Source organism: Panicum virgatum, chromosome 7N, assembly GCF_016808335.1.
Source record: "Panicum virgatum strain AP13 chromosome 7N, P.virgatum_v5, whole genome shotgun sequence".
NCBI lineage: Eukaryota > Viridiplantae > Streptophyta > Magnoliopsida > Poales > Poaceae > Panicum > Panicum virgatum.
This window is the reverse complement of record NC_053151.1, coordinates 37,897,513-37,913,767: the sequence shown is the minus strand read 5'-3', so window position 1 is coordinate 37,913,767 and position 16,255 is coordinate 37,897,513. Positions and strand designations below refer to the sequence as shown.

Here is a 16,255-nt window from a genome sequence, read left to right as displayed (position 1 = left end):
TTTCTTTCTGCGATACAATCGGTTCACATCGCATAAAGCGATAAATAGAATCCCCCGGATATACTGCTGACAACCACTAGTTCACATGGCCAGGACGCCCGGATGTATTGGCTGCACCGAAGATGACGTCGACGCCGACCTGTCTCTTTGGATAAGCTAGAAAGCCAGACGATCTTCCTGGGGCATTTTCTTTAAAAAAAAAAAGAGAAAACGATCTTCCTGGGGCATGCCGGCATGGACACAGCAAACTCGGCCTCTCCGTCAGGCTGCATCTGCTGCTGCCACAGGAGCGAAGTTTTGGGTAAATATTCGCTGTCAGCCACCTAGCACACCGTCGATCGGCAATTTAGCTCTGTTGTTTAGATGCATAAAGTTTTGACCGTAAAATATTGTAGCATTTTCGTTTGTATTTGATAATTATTGGCTCGCCATGGGTTAACTAGAATAAAAAATTCATCTCGTAAATTATAGATAAATTGTGTAATTAATTATTTTATTTAGCTACATTTAATACTTCATGTATACGTTCAAAAATTTGATGTGATGGGAAATCTTGTAAAGTTTGAAATTTTGAAGACATCTAAAAAGGGGTTAGCATGTTCCCTTCTGGCCTTCTTGACTGGCAAGTCAATGATGGTGGACGACCTGACGATCGACGCGCATCTACCTAGTAATTAGGCGACGCACCAACCAAGTACATCATCTACCTGATGCACCTGGAGTTGGAGGAAACAACCCAACCCAAGCTGACTGTTCGCACTGAATAATAACAATTCATTTTATTTGTTTGGCTGTGGCTAGTACTGATTTGTTATGGAAGAAAAATACTGCTAATTTACTGGTAGCTGGTGCTACTTCTAATGTATAAAAAAAATACATTAGAGTGAATATTCATTGCTGCGATGGCCATGGTCTCCACTCTCCAGCCGCCGAGCGCAAGCCGTTCAAGCGAAAAAAAGAACAGGCGAGGTCTCTACAATGCAGAGTACCATGCAGAATGCTGCACCAAATACCTGCGCAGTGCCATCAACGGTTCAGATGGCCGCCATACCGTTCTGTACGACCTTCTCATCTTGTAATTTTATCCCGAAACCGGCTGTAAGTGAGCTGTAAATGAGTTGGAAGGGGGCAATTTAGGAAAACTTGGCCGATTGCTAGGGGTATAAATAGCCCCTCTCTCCATAGTGTAAAGGGTTAAATTTTTTGGTTATTACTGGAGAATTAAGTGCCTACTTTCATTGCCATTTTTATACTGTTCATGCTCCTTGTTTGGTCATCTAAGAAGCTAAGATCCCAACAGCGGCGCCCACCATTCCAGCTCGAAAAACAAACTTCGATGGCCCCAGCGAAGAAGAAAGCCTCCACCGGCACCACAAGCAACACCACTGAGTCTGGCCATGTCCTCGACGGCTCTACACCACAACACGAAGCCAACCCACGAATTGAAGACATAACCAACGAAGCTGTTCTTCATGGAGATCCGGTTGATGACACCGAAAACACCGAAGCTCATCAAACCCAATCCGCGGAGCTCACAGAAGCAGCACTCAAGCTCAAGGCCCTTGAAATGAAGAAAATGAACATCGAAGCTCAGCTCGCCACCAAAAAGAGAGCACTGACAAACAAGCTAGCCGAGGCCAGGCGCAAACTAGCAGAAATAGAGGCGGAAGTTGAGAATTTGCAGAGGGCATACCAAGAAATGCCCGAAGGTTCTGTCCAACAAGAAAATCGCGTCATCCACCAGACAACCTTCGCTCACAATGAAGACCGAAGGCCACCACCGGTCAACCTCCCATTTGACCCGACCTCGCCACTCTCAGTCGCTCTACAACGAACTTCATGGCCTCTCGGCTACAAGCCCACACAGCTCCCCAAGTACAATGCAACAACTGATCCAACCCAGTTCCTCATGGCCTACGAAGCAACTATCGCTTCGGCCGGAGGTGACGACTCAACCATGGCCAAGTCCTTCGTCATGGCCTGCGAAGATTCTGTGGCCAACTGGTACTCATACCTTCCCCAACAATCAATCAATAACTAGTACCCGCTGAAAGAAAGGCTTCTCCAGGACTTCCAGGGATTCAGAAGGCTAAATACCAACACTGTGAAAGATTTCAAGTGACCACAGCACGACCATGAGCCTCTCTATGACTATTTCCGGAGGTTCGTTCAGAAGAAGACTCAAATCCCAAACTTCCAAGAGAAAGATGCGATCGAGAAATGCATCGAATGTCTCCTGCCTGGCCAGCTTGCTTCTCATCTCACAAGAGAGCCCCCGAGGACCCTGGAGGAGCTCTACACAGAAGCAGAGAAGTACGCGAAATCAGACGCCGACCACCACAGAAGGGTAGAGCAAAGAAGAATAATGCGTCAGGCAGAAAAATACAATCAGCAAACATGGCAGCAAGAGAAATAGCCAACTCAGCAACTCATTTTACCTATGGAACCCTCACAAGATGATGATGAACAGTTAACCTTTGATCCCTTCATGATACCACCAGATACGGAACCTCAACACTCAAATGACAAGCAACCTTCGTCCGGAGCACGGAGCAGAGGTTGCGGCAGAGGAAGGGGCCGAGGTCGTGGACCTTCGCGTGAGCCCAAAAAATTCTTCTGTCACTTCCACGGATCTGACTCCGACCATAGAACAAACCAGTGCCCGGAGAAGAAAAGACCCTTGAGAGAATGGAGTCCGAGAAAAAAGCCAAGCTAGTTGGGCATACTACATTACCTCAGACTCCACAAATTCCTCAACAAATACAGTACACACAACCTTCGTTCGTCCCCCCCCCCATTTACCCAAGCATACCGCCCACCCATATTCAACTACAATAACAACTGGCAGCCGCAGCCTAACCCTCAAACACAACCCAGTCAACCCACCACCCAAGCTCAACCAACACAAAGAGCAGCTACCACCACCCCCAGTCCACCCACCAAAACAAGAAAATCAAACCACAAATAGCCAACCCGCGGCACTACCAACCTTCGGGATGATCATGCCCATCTCCGGAGGTTCCACCTTGGACTTCGAAAACGAGAGACAGCGCAGAGACTACTTCAGGTAAGTACATTGCATCATCTCCGAAGGTCCAACCAAGAGAACTCAGTGGTCACACTCTCCGATCACCTTCTCCGAAGAAGATGTCAACCTCATCAGCTACCCACACACAGACGCTCTTGTCATCGAGGCAAACATTCAGGGCTGGAGGATTGGCAAGATACTAGTTGACACCGGCAGCTCTGCAGACATCATCTTTTCCGACACCTTCGACAAGATGGGTATCGATTGAAGCCTGCTTCAGCCTTCGGATATCCCTTTAATGGGATTCGGAGGAAAGAGAGTGAACGCAATCGGCAAACTGTCACTCCCTGTGTCCTTCGGAGACACGGCCAACACAAGAACAGAGCACATCACCTTCGATGTGGTAGAGATGCCCTACCCATACCGTGCAATCCTAGGAAGGGGGACAATCAACAAGTTCGAAGCTATCGTTCATCAACTGTACTTGGGCATGAAGATTCCAGCTCCCGCTGGGGTCATCACCGTCCGCGGGGACCAGCAGCTTGCACGGGACATAGAGCGGGGATACACCCCAGGCCAGAAAAATGTCCACAATCTTTGGACTGAATCCAAGTCTGTTACCTTCAAAGAGCAGCAGAGAGATAACGAGAAAGCAACCTTCGAGGAAGACTGTGAAGTCAAGAAGGTCCCCCTTTGACATACATCTACCCGACAAAATGGTAACCATCAGTGCAACCATCGAGCCTGAGGAAGAAAAAGAGCTTCTTGAGTTCCTCCGCAAGAATCAAGATGTTTTTGCATGGTCCGCCAGTGACCTACGGGTCGTCAGCAGAGATATCATTGACCATCGTTTGGATATCATCCCAAACATCAAGCCAAAAAAGTAGAAGCTTCACAAAATAGCAGATGAAAAAGTCGCAGCAGTCAAGGTTGAAGTCCAGAGACTGCTAGATGCAAATGTTATTCGAGAAGTCAAATACCCAACATGGCTGGCAAACACCGTGCCGGTCAAAAAGAAGAATGGCAAGTGGCGCATGTGCATCGATTTCACTGACCTGAATAAAGCCTGCCCGAAGGATGACTTCCCACTACCAAGAATCGACAGAGTCATCAATGATGCGGCAAACAGTCAACTGATGTCTCTGCTGGACTGTTTCTCCAGATACCATCAGAATTGGATGAGGAAAGAAGACGAAGAAAAAACAAGCTTCATAACCCCCTTCGGCACCTACTGCTTCGTGAGGATGCCCGAAGGATTGAAAAATGCAGGACATTCTTTTTCAAGAATGTCTTCGATGGTCCTGGAGCACCAACTCAGAAAAAATGTCCTGGCTTACGTTGATGATATTATAGTAACCAGTTCAATAAGAGGTAACCATGTGGCAGACCTGTCTGAAACCTTCGCAAGCCTAAGAAAAGCAGGGTTGTCCTTGAACCCCAACAAGTGTATCTTTGGAGTTCACAAAGGAAAGGTGCTAGGATGTCTCGTGTCCAACAAAGGCATCGAAGCAAATCCTGACAAAATAAAAGCTCTCTGGAACATGGAGGAGCCCAAGTCCATCAGTCGGGGACTGGGTCCTAAAAAGAAAGCCAAACGCCGAAACCTCCGGCAAGCTCCACTCAAAATGGGAAGGGCCATTCCTAGTATTCAAGAGCAACAGGCAAGGGTCATATCACATGTCCGACGCCGAAGGCAATGAGCTACAGCATCCTTGGAATGCGGACAGCCTTAAAAAATACTACATATAAGCATGTAAAAAGGCCGCATCGTGAAACTATAAGCGACTGCGGACCTTCGTAGATATTTTCAGTTCTTTTTACATTGTAAAAGGGCCATACTCTTTTCCTCACAGGGGGAAACTCTACACCGGAGGTGATGTTTTTGATGAGGCGGACCCATTGTAAACTCTCTCAATGCAATGAATTTCCCCCAAACAAAGTGTCACCTTCGCCTAAGCAGCCCAAATATCAAGCTTCGGCCAGCATGTACATGCTGCATAAAACAGTAAGTTAGCAAAGTATGCAGAATCCGCAAACTTTGCATACTTATCAAACGAACGCCAAGGGGCTTCGACCTTTCAAAAGGTCCGAACCAAAAACCTTCGGCACAATAAGTGCAAAACGAACGCCAAGGCGCTTCGACCTTTCAAAAGGTCCGAACCAAAAAACCTTCGGCACAGAAGGCACAATAAGTGCAAAACGAACGCCAAGGCGCTTCGACCTTTCAAAAGATCCGAACCAAAAAACCTTCGGCACAAAAGGCACAATAAGTGCAAAACGAACGCCAAGGGGCTTCAACCTTTCAAAAGGTCCGAACCAAAAACCTTCGGCACAAAAGGCACAATAAGTGCAAAACGAACGCCAAGGGGCTTCAACCTTTCAAAAGGTCCGAACCAAAAACCTTCGGCACAAAAGGCACAATAAGTGCAAAACGAACGCCAAGGGGCTTAGACCTTTCAAAAGGTCCCAACCAAAAAACCTTCGGCACAAAAGGCACAAGTACAAAACGAACGCCAAAGTGCCTCGACCTTTCAAAAGGTCCGAACCAAAAATAACCTCGGAAGAATCGAAAGATGGATGCCAGAAAGGGGGGAGACGTTTTTCCATCTGAACCCTCGGCACCCATCATTCGATCTACTCGAAACAAAAAGAACAAAACCCCTCGAAGACAACAGCACGCAAGAAAGGGGGGAGACATTTTCCCCCAAAATACAAAATTTCCGCGCGTTGCCTCGTCAGTAAACAAATTATCTATCGAGGTTCCACAAAGAAAGAAACCCCCTTTTTTCATAAACTGCCTCCGGGCGACGACTCGTTAGGAAGGGGGGAGACGTTTTTCCAAGAAAAACAACCCTAACGAGCATCACCTCGGACGACAACAACTTACTTCTCGAAGGACACTTCCGGCATTCAACAAAAGCCGACCAAAAACTTGCCCCTGCAAAAAGCAACATTCGAAAAGATCCCCTGGGACAACACGCTGGCAAGGGGGGAGACGTTTTTCTCCAAAAACAAAATCCCCGCGTGTCGCCCAGTCCTACATTACCTAACAAGCCTCCGGGAGGAATATACCAGAAAGGGGGGGAGACGCTTTTCTTAGGACCCCTCGCACATCCCACTACAAGGCACCTCAAAGGATGCACAAAACCGAGCAACCCGAAGGATGCACACAACAAGGCACCTCGAAGGATGCAAGGCACCTCGAAGGATGCACATACCAAGGCACCTCCACAGATGCACATATCAGAGCAACCCGAAGTGCCTATCCAGGGCATCCCCTCGACGGCCTCCTAGCGCGCCCCCGGGGAGATCACCCATGTCGATCTCCACCGGGGGCAGCGCCCTCTTCGATTCCCGTGACAGATCTTGTTAGTCCACCGCCTTAGAGTGTCAAGCAGCAACAGATCGTGGCATATCTCTCCATATTCCATGGAAGCCATCATCGACGACCCCGTCCAGCGCTACCGTGGTGGTAGCCGTGGTCTCCCATGATGCCCGCGCTCTCCCTTGTGCTGCCGTGGTGGCAGCATGGGCCTCTGCGTGGCGCATCCACTCATCGCCGGTGGATTTCGCGCGGCGCCTTCGCTCCACCCCGTCCCCTCCCCTGCCGCCGCCTGGACCCACGCCGCCGACGGCCGAGACCTGCACTGCCCGACTCAGCGGACACCTCTGCCGCCGGCGCAATGACTCGCGCCGCCCGGTGCGGCTCCGCCGGTACGGGGCTGGGACCTGCTCCAACAGATTCCCCTGCCGCCGCTTTCGCCTGGACCCGCGCCACCACCGCAGGGACTCACGTCGCCTAGTGCGACTCCGCCGATGCGGGGCTGGGAGCTGCTCCAGCGGATCCCCTGGCGACGCCAGCCGGGACTTGCGCCGCCCACTCTCCAGAGCTCTCCACCGTCCACCGGACCACCCCGCTCCTCTGTTCTCTTCTTTTCCCCCTTCTCGCACTGTGGTGTCTTTCACAGTGGTGGGCAGATAGGGAAGAGGATAAGGGAGGGGGTTTTGTAATACGCGCACCCAGGGTTACTACACGACCTGCTACTATGTGTATTTTCTTTTTGCTTGATCACTGATCGAGATTGCGTCGCCCACCGCCCGTCGACCTCACGCCTCTACTTCGACGTCGGCATCGACTTCACCGGCCTCCTCTTCCTCTTCGACTCTGCGGCATAGCGAGATGGCGGGCACCCTAGGGGGCGCTCGATTGCGCCGCCGCCTACATTGCCACCTCGTCCGCACGTCGACCTTCGCCAACTCGTCGTCGCCTTCACCGATCGGGACGCCTTCACCGACTTCGCCCACCATCGTCTCGCCTCACGCTACTCGGTCTGATCAGCCGATGTGCGTGATCCACCCGGCTCCCGTGACGTCCGTCCTCGTCGAGCGCGCCCTTCACCGAGCACGGAGGGCTGTCGCTGCATCGCCTCTTCGGGCAGCAGTGGCGTCACCCTGTGGTCTTCTCCTCCGTTGTTTCCTCACCGCCGTCGACCACGTCCCCGACCTCATCGTCGACTCGTCGCTGCGCGCCCCGCGCATGGTCTTCGTCAAGCTGTACGAGTTCTTCGCCGTCTCTTTTGAGCACTGCCGCCGCGTCATCTAGATCATTTGGCCTTGTGCTGAAAAATCTGAGTTCCCCTCCTCACTTCGTCTAGCACAACCACATCGCTAGCGTTGCCATCTCATCCCCGACTACTTCGTCTACTCCAGCAACAGCAGGCGTTGACACCTTCTACCTCGCCTTCTTCTGCACCTGCGACCGCCATGGAGGCCTTCTCTGCTGGTCCCCCTCGGCGACGGTGTCTGGTTGTGCATCCTCCCTTGCATGTTCGGTATTGGCAACACCGGTGCGTGCCCATCGTCCCCGATGCATTCCCGAGCCTGGCAAACTCGGGCATGTGTCGCCCGATGGCCTGACTGCATCGACTTCGGCATCGCTCGCTCTACGACTGCCTCGACGCGTCGCCATCTTCGTCTCCGGCGTCTTCTCCATTACGCCACCACCATGGTGCCTCCTCGTGCGCCCGCAGCTTCATGTGCGGCTACCTTGTCTTCGGCAACCTCGACATAGCTACGTCGACCATGGCTACCCTACGCACGACATCATCGACCATGGCTACTCGTCCTCAGCTCGGCTACCTCGACATCGGCACAAAGGGCTATCATCTGCTTGAGCAACCTTGTGGGTTTCCACTCCAGCCACAGCATCTGCGGTGCACTGACCGTTGTGACTGCGGCGGGGGGGGGGGAGGGAATGTCAGTTTACCGACTTCTCTCCAGTCTCACCGTCTGCGACGCTCCCGCTGTGACTGCGGGGGATGTTAGAGTATATTAGGGATATCTCTATATTAGGTAGATTAGGATCGTATCCGTATCCTACCATATCTGTAGGAGAGGCTTCTTGCCCTCCAAGTCATGTACCCCTATATATTCAGTCACAAGGCCCACGCTAATACAATCCATCAATTACGCATCTCTATTCCCTCCTACAGTTTCTGCACCCATTTTGGAGGCCAGAACTGAAGCTGCAGCTGCCTTTGCTGCAGGATCAAGGTCATATTTCTGCAAATGTTCAAGTTAGTAGATACTTCAACACTGTAAATTTGTTTTCAGTTGTGACAATCGACAAGGAACAAAACAAAAATGAAATGTCAAGTACTCCCTCCGTCCCGCTTTAACGGTCGCTAGAAAAGCGTTGCCTGTGAGGAGAATCACTGTTCCTGGGCGACAATTAAATCGAGACAGAGGGTGTACATCCACATTAGAGTTTGTGGGAACACAACGAAAATGAAATGTCACGTACATGCACATCAGAGTTCGTGTAAATAGGTATTGACCGCTGCTTACCTGAATAAGCTCCTGGGTCAGGTAATAGTTTGTTCTATCCTTTAGCTCATCAATCTTTGCTTTCCTCTCAGCTCTCAATCTTTCAAGTGTATCCTTATCCTTCCGCTCCACTGTGCATCAGGAAATATAAAGGGTATCATTATAATTTATTATTTGATAAGATCAAAACTAAGTTTTAGTTATAATTTTAACTATGAATCTAAAATCTATGTGGTGGTGTTTCAGGGCACTAGTCTGGCATCATTTCAAATAGATTTTTTTTCTTTCTTTCATCCTATAACAATAAAACACAACTGCTACTGGCAGGAAAAGGCTTTTGTTCACAAACTCATAGTCCATGCTCCAGAAAAGAATACATGTTCACATTAAGCAATCATTAGGAAATTGGATTATCCAGACATATAATAAGATTATAAATGGAGCATATCTAAAGGTCCTTTTGGTGGCAGAGACCAACATTCAGAACAGTTCATGAGTTTCGGCTGCAGCTAATACAAGGATATCAAATGCCACAAAATATTTAAAAAACAAACAGTAGGACTAATTATCGAAGACAGTAACTGAAAAGGCCTTGGTGTTCCTAATATCTTTATATAAAATTATAAATGAAAGTCATCAATGTATTAAAGCTCAAAGACTGAGGATAGCAAATCTGAAAAAAAAAATCGACTGGTAATAAAAAATTGCGAGTACTTGATAAATATGAAAAGTTCTGACAAGAGTTCTGAGATATTTACACATCCTTGTGAAGCTTACGAGTATTGAGTACATCATTGAGGATAAAGCTGGCAAAAGAAACATAGGCAGGCAGGCAGCACTCTAATAGCCCTCATCTGCCAATCTAGATCCTCTGATTTCGTCATGATAATTGCGTAAACTACAGCTCCAACCTGAGAAACCATTAATTACAGAACAATCAGAACATGTTGCTGCGATGCTTAAAACAAACAAAGAAACTGTCCCTGTTAAGAAAATATCACAACAGAATCAGTCTATTACAAAGGAATGAACCGAGACAGAGACAAACCCATAAAAAGACATGAGTAGTTAGTCTATCAAGACTGGACACATACTTGATAGGCTTGAGCAGCCAGTAAGAGATAGCTAAAACCATCAACAGGACAGTAAATTGGGTAGCCTGTCTCGTGACAATGGCCAAATGCTCCATACTTAAACTAAGTAATCCATCAAATGCAAATGTGATCACAGGCAATGACAGATTTAGCTGAAACTATGTTTATAGATGCTCATGCTTCTGAGTTCTGATGCAATAAATAATCCATTGAGATGCTTTCTGTTCTCCATAATTAGTAGCAAGTTTAACTTCAAAAAAAATATTTAGTAGCAAGTCATGAACATCATATAAAATACAAAGGAAGAACACCATGACCTTATTCTCAGTCAAACTTCCTTATAAGTTGAAAATTAAAGAACAGAGAAAAAGATGTTCCTCCATTTCATTGGTATTGAGATTCCAAAACATTACAATTTAAAAGACTCAGGATACAATATTCTGCAATACAAAAAAATCCACAACGGGAATAAATACACTCACCCAAAAGAGGAGAACATAATACCCCAAGCTGCTGATCCTAACTTAAAACTGATTGTAAGCATGGAAAAACGTTCAAGAGCTACTGGCCACCGTATTTTGAACATAAACTACTATTTGATGCACAAACTGGCACCGATTATTGAGTTCAGGACTCTATTGTTTGTCAACCACTACCATCAATGCGATTACATCCGGCTATTGTTTGTCACAATCCTACAGTTCTTACTTTACACGGAACCAGAAACTAGTAATCGACAAAACAAATTCAAAATGAATATATTCAGTTCATCATAGCCGTAATGTGATTTAACCAAGATGCATCAGTATTGGCTCCAACCAAACTTCTCGATCAGTCTAGAAATGAATCTGTAACAGCTACTGAGCTACTTTTCCCCTGGTAGCAGCACTTGTGTTGATAATTTAATCCCCAAAATGCTACCATGGTATTTACTATTCAACCAGGTCATAGACAATCTTCATGTCATGATCTCAGTCTGATCCTTAGATTCGTAGTAACTACAGAAAAACCAAAATTGATCACTCGCAAAAGAGGCGCATGCAAATCGAAACATAGGCCACAAACGCGGGCACCAGTAAGCAAGCCAAAATAACGTATCCCAGGCAGACGCATCAGATTTTACAGAAGTAACGCGAAGAGAATCAAACCGTGAGACCTCGCCGAGGACGGAGAGGGCGATGAGGTTCCGGACGCCACGGCGGGAGAAGAGCGCCCGACGGCGCATGCGGGCGAGCACGGCGGCCTCCTCGTTGGACAGGTTCTGCAGTCGCTTCTCGTAGTCCTCGCCCCGCCCGCCGAACAGCGCCCGCCAAATCCTCCTCAATACCCGAGGCCCCTCCCTCCTCTCCTTCTCCTCCTTCCCCTTCGCCTCCGACGCGGCAGCCGCCGCCGCCGCCGCCGCCGCCGCCGCGGATGCCACTATCTCCGCTGCCTCTCCTGGAGAAGCCATTGCGCGGGTTCGATCTGGCGATCGTCGCCGGATCCGATGAGGGGAGAGGAATTGGGCTTCAGCGGCGCGCGCTGTTGAGCAGGGGTTTGGCTCTCGAAACCGAAGCCGATTTGCCGGACGACCGAATAGCGAATAGCGATGGCAGAGGACAGCACAACAGAACACGTGTACAGAGTCTTGGAGAGTCGTGATCTCGTTTTGAATCTCGTAGGCTGAAGCCATTTCACCCTACAGTGTGCACATGGAAAAGTTTTTTTTGTAAAGAGTACCAGGACCATTTATCCCGTCGATACATTTTCCTTTATCTGTACAAATTTTCTTTTTTTGGTATTGCTAGATCGTCCTAAGATCTGGATGTCCTAACCTGACCTAGACGAGGCGTTGTCTCGAAATTCCAAGATCTAGCGTTGTGTTTCAGATGTTTGGTATGTATGGTAGGATAATGATACTTCGGCGAGGGATCGTGTATGGCTGTGGCTCTTTTTAGTGTGGTGTGGACATGTGGTGGGCTCCTCTGGTGATTTCTGCCAACATAAGGTTGGAGTTAGGAGATTAGTGATCGTGTGTGCGTGATCTGAAGATGGCAGAGTCATGGTGGAGGAGTAGTGATGGCTACTTGGCTTGCAGCGGACTGCGGCGACCAGTTCTGCAGGGCAACGGCTAGTTGGCATGGGACATCGTCAGGATGACGGAGCTCGCAGCGTGGTGATTTTGTATGGAGTCGAGTTGAGTTCCAACCGTGTTTGAGTTGAGTTTGAGAGGAGTTGTGCGGTCGTGTTGGCCAGTAATAGCGTTGTTGTTGGTTGTTGTGGTACTCAGTATGGGCATTGTTTTCTTTTGTTAATATAATTGGTAGCTCTTCTGTCTGGTCCGTTTCAAAAAAAAAAAGGAAACTCTATAAAATTGGTTTATCTCTCAAACCAAGATCATTTTTGTACAAAAACACGTGATATGAGAACAAGTGATGGATTGTAAATTTGTAATGGCTAGAAACCACAACACTAGGGCTAGGACATGATATGAGAATAAGGACTTCATGCTATACGTCACACTCACACAGTGTGGTAGAGATGGTGCGCGCAGCAAACATTTTGATGTTGGGAAACATCTCCGGTACAGAAAAAAAAATTCCCCTAATAAGCTAGCTAATAATGCTGCTTTCTCAGTCCCTGTCAAACCTTCTCGAGAGAGGATGAGTTTGCCTGACTCTGTTCAGGCAGGGGCTGGACGACGTGTTGTCAGGAGCAAGTGTAACTGTGTAGTTCAAATCTTGAAGGTTCAAACATGAACTCATTTGGTCTAAAAAAGAATTAAAACATATTTGACGTCTCACAGACTCACACTGCAGAAGACAGACGAAGAAAAAAAAGAGAGAGAGTCAGATACAGGGGTCTAGGCCTAGCTGTATCATGATCAATAGCTGGGTACTTGGGTTGGGCTCTTAGTTTTCAGTGGGCCAACCTTGTTGCTCCGCATCACTCTCGAATTTCCTTATTTCAACCAAAGCCCTGGCCCATCGGAACCGGCCTGTAGCAGTAGCGTCAATGAGGCTGAAGACTGAAACCGTCAGCGTCACACTGCGAGCGAGCCGGCTGAAATCTTTTTTTTCCCGAACATAATCGGGGGGGGGGGGGGGGGTCCCTACCTACTTAATTGCATTGATCAAAACGTGGCTTACAAATAAGCACTCCCGGCATACCGGGACGAAATTACAGAGAGGGGGTGAGAGGATAAGAACAAGAGGATTAACAACGAGAGTGAAAATAATCACGCCATGCTTGAATGTGCTGTGCAGTACGCTTGAACCGAAAATGCCAGACGTCTAAGTCTTGAATAGCTCTGCAAATCACATCGCGTGGTGGAATGGTTAGTTGCTCAAAAATCTTCGCGTTCCTGGCTTTCCAGATGTGCCAAAGGACCACCAGAAAGGCGTCAGTGCGGGCCTGATCAGGGAGAGGCAGATGGCATCCGACAAGCCAAGGAGTTCTATGCGCGCCGGGCGCCAGAGAGAGTCCCAGGCGATGCCAAACCTCGCGAGCACGACAGCAATCGACAAAGATGTGTTCGTCTGTCTCCAGAACTCCCTGGCAGAATTCACAGTTAGCCTCATCTCGCGTGCGAATGTTTTTATGAAGGAGGTTCGCCCTGGTGTTTAGCCGACCATGAGAAAGTAGCCAACCAAAGAACTTCACTTTGCCTGGGAGCTTGGTGTGCCAAAAACGTGCCGCGTCGGGGTTTTGTGGGTTGTCTGCATGAAGCAAGCGGTGAGCGTCGCTGGTGGAGAACAAGGACCTGGGCTGGCCGTCGAGGAAGCGGAGATCATCCTGATCGTTGAGTGGGGAGAGCTGTAAGCAGTTCTGAAGGATAGAGAGCTCCTCACGAGCAGCATTGGTGAGCCGCGGACGGAGGTAACGAGAGAGTCCCCCAGCAAGGACGGCACTGACAGTATCGGAGGTGTGGGTGTAGTGAGAGAACAAAGCAGGGAAAGCCTGAGCAAGAGTGGTCCCAAAGATCCATTTGTCATGCCAGAAAGAGGTATGCTGCCCGTTGCCAACCGACACCATGGTGAGGGAGCGGTCTCGTGGCAGCTCAGGAAGGACCAAGGTGCGCAAGAAGGAATCATCAGTCGCCCCTAATTGGTTCAGAAGCCAGTTCTTCCACGGAAGGGGGGAGGGGTCATGGAGCGTGTGAACAAACTTCATGAGAAGGCAGTGGTTTTGGTCTTCAAGTTTCTTGATCCCGAGCCACCCACATGCTTTGCTTGTGCAAACGCTCTCCCAATTCAGTAGACACTGGGAACCGTTGCAGCTGTCGTCCCCAGTCCAGAGGAAAGCACGGCGTCGTGCATCAAGTTTCGCGATCACCGTCTTAGGCAGAAGATGTGATGACATGAAGTAAACGGTGAGCCCCCCGAGGACAGCGTTGACAAGAACGAGCCGTCCACCAGTGCTGAGGAGTTTTGCCTTCCACCCAGAAAGGTAGCGATCAAAGCTATCAAGTAGAGGTTTATAGTCTGCCACTCTGAGTTTATGAGGGGAGAGTGGGAGACCAAGGTAGGTTTGGGGAAGACAAGAGACCGGGCACCCCAGGATGGACACCATGTCCTCAGAAACCGTAGGAGAAATATGCAGAGGAACAAAGGTGGACTTGTGGAAGTTGATCGCGAGGCCGGTAGCAGCAGAGAAGGCATCAAGAATTGTTTTCAGGGAACGCATCGAAGCAGCATCGCCCTTGGCGATGATCAGAGTATCGTCCGCGTACTGAAGTACCGGACAAGGGAGCGCGTTGTCAACCGGATGGCAAAGCTCCCCACGAAGGCACGCCTGCTTGATTAGTTGCTGTAGAACATCGGCGACGATGATGAACAGGTAAGGGGAGACGGGATCCCCCTGCCAGAGCCCACGTCGGCAGTTTATCCACCGTCCAGGAACACCATTGAGCATGATGGCCGTTTTCCCGGTGGACAGTACGTTCCTGACCCAGCTACGCCACCGATCATCAAAGCCACGGGCCAAGAGGATGGCGTCCAGGCTATTCCATTCGACAGAGTCGAAAGCCTTCTTGAAGTCTAGTTTCAGAACGGCAGTCGGCACACCTCTTTTGTGACAGCAGCTAATGAGGTCCGCGGCGTACACGAAATTCTCAGCTATGCATCTGCCATGCACGAATCCAGTCTGGTCAGCATCAATCAGCGCTGGGATCGCCGGTCGCGGCCGGTTTGCCATCACCTTGGTAAATAGTTTCATGGGGCAGTTTTGGAGAGAAATCGGCCGGAAGGCATCGGCCGTTCTGGAGTTTTCTTTCTTGGGGATGAGAACCAAGTGAGCTCTGTTCAGACAGTCCAAGTCCAAGGAGCCATCGTAGAACTGTTCGAACAAGTGCAGCACACGATCTCGTAGGCCAGGCCAGAACTTTTTATAGAAGGAGGGACCAAAACCGTCTGGTCCGGGGCTAGCGTTCATGTCCATCGAGTAGAGCGCGCTGGAGATTTCTTCCAAGGAAAAAGGCCGGGACAGGTCCATACCCGAAACTGCTGTTGTCGGATAAAGTTCAGAAAGAGTGAACCGCCATTCCACTGCACGAGCACGTCCCAGCAAGTCTGAGTAGAAGTTGTGGAGAATCAAGCCCTTAGCGTCATGGGAGAGGAAGGATTGGCCGTCATGTTCCAAGCAATGAATGAGATTTTTGCGTCTGCAGCCCGATGCACAAGTGTGGAAAAACCTAGAGCTTTCGTCCCATTCGGTGGCAATCTTGATGTGGAACCGCTGACGCCAGAACGTCAGGCGTTCATTGTTGATCGCTTGAATGTTCTGGGCAGCGAGGCGACGTAGAGTTGATTCGCTGGCGTGCAGAGGCCGCAGTTCCTCTAGAAGGTCAAGAGCCTGCAACAGGATCCTTGTGTCATGCTCACATTGGTGACCACTAACGGCAGGCTCGGCGGCAGTTCTTCAGCTGCTGGGTGAAGGTGTGGGTGATCGGGTTTCCATTTTGCGCCAGGATCGCAGTGATCATCGTGCAGAAACTAGGGTGTTTGAGCCACGCATTTTCAAACCGAAAGCAAGGACTGCGTGGAATCTTAGTGGACGCGGACGACAGTAAAGGAACATGATCCGACGCAAAGCGGGATCGAGACGAGAGAGTGCTGTTAGGAAACACCGCATCCCAATCCATGTTAACAAAGCAGCGGCCAAGGCGGACCAAGGTCGGGTTCTCACGCTTATTGCTCCACGTATAGGACTGATCGACCAGAGGCAGCTCAAGGAGAGCCAACTCGTCGATGCAGGAGTTGAACAGTTCAGCCTTGGAGAAGTTGAACGAGTCAAGAGTTTTTGTCCTCCGGAGAGCGAGTGAGGTTAA

At 49.3% G+C, this 16,255-nt stretch overlaps 1 protein-coding gene across 1 annotated transcript; it reads right to left on the bottom strand.

Moving 5' to 3' along the window:
* Window positions 1–9,474: 9,474 nt before the first annotated feature.
* On the bottom strand, window positions 9,475–11,529 carry LOC120683583 (uncharacterized protein At2g24330-like). Its single transcript, XM_039965670.1, has 2 exons — window positions 11,105–11,529; window positions 9,475–9,765 (listed from the first exon to the last, which is right to left on the bottom strand). The coding sequence occupies exons 1-2, from the start codon at window positions 11,396–11,398 to the stop codon at window positions 9,646–9,648; spliced, it is 414 nt and encodes a 137-aa protein (XP_039821604.1). The 5' UTR covers window positions 11,399–11,529; the 3' UTR covers window positions 9,475–9,645.
* Between the last annotated feature and the right edge of the window lie 4,726 nt (window positions 11,530–16,255).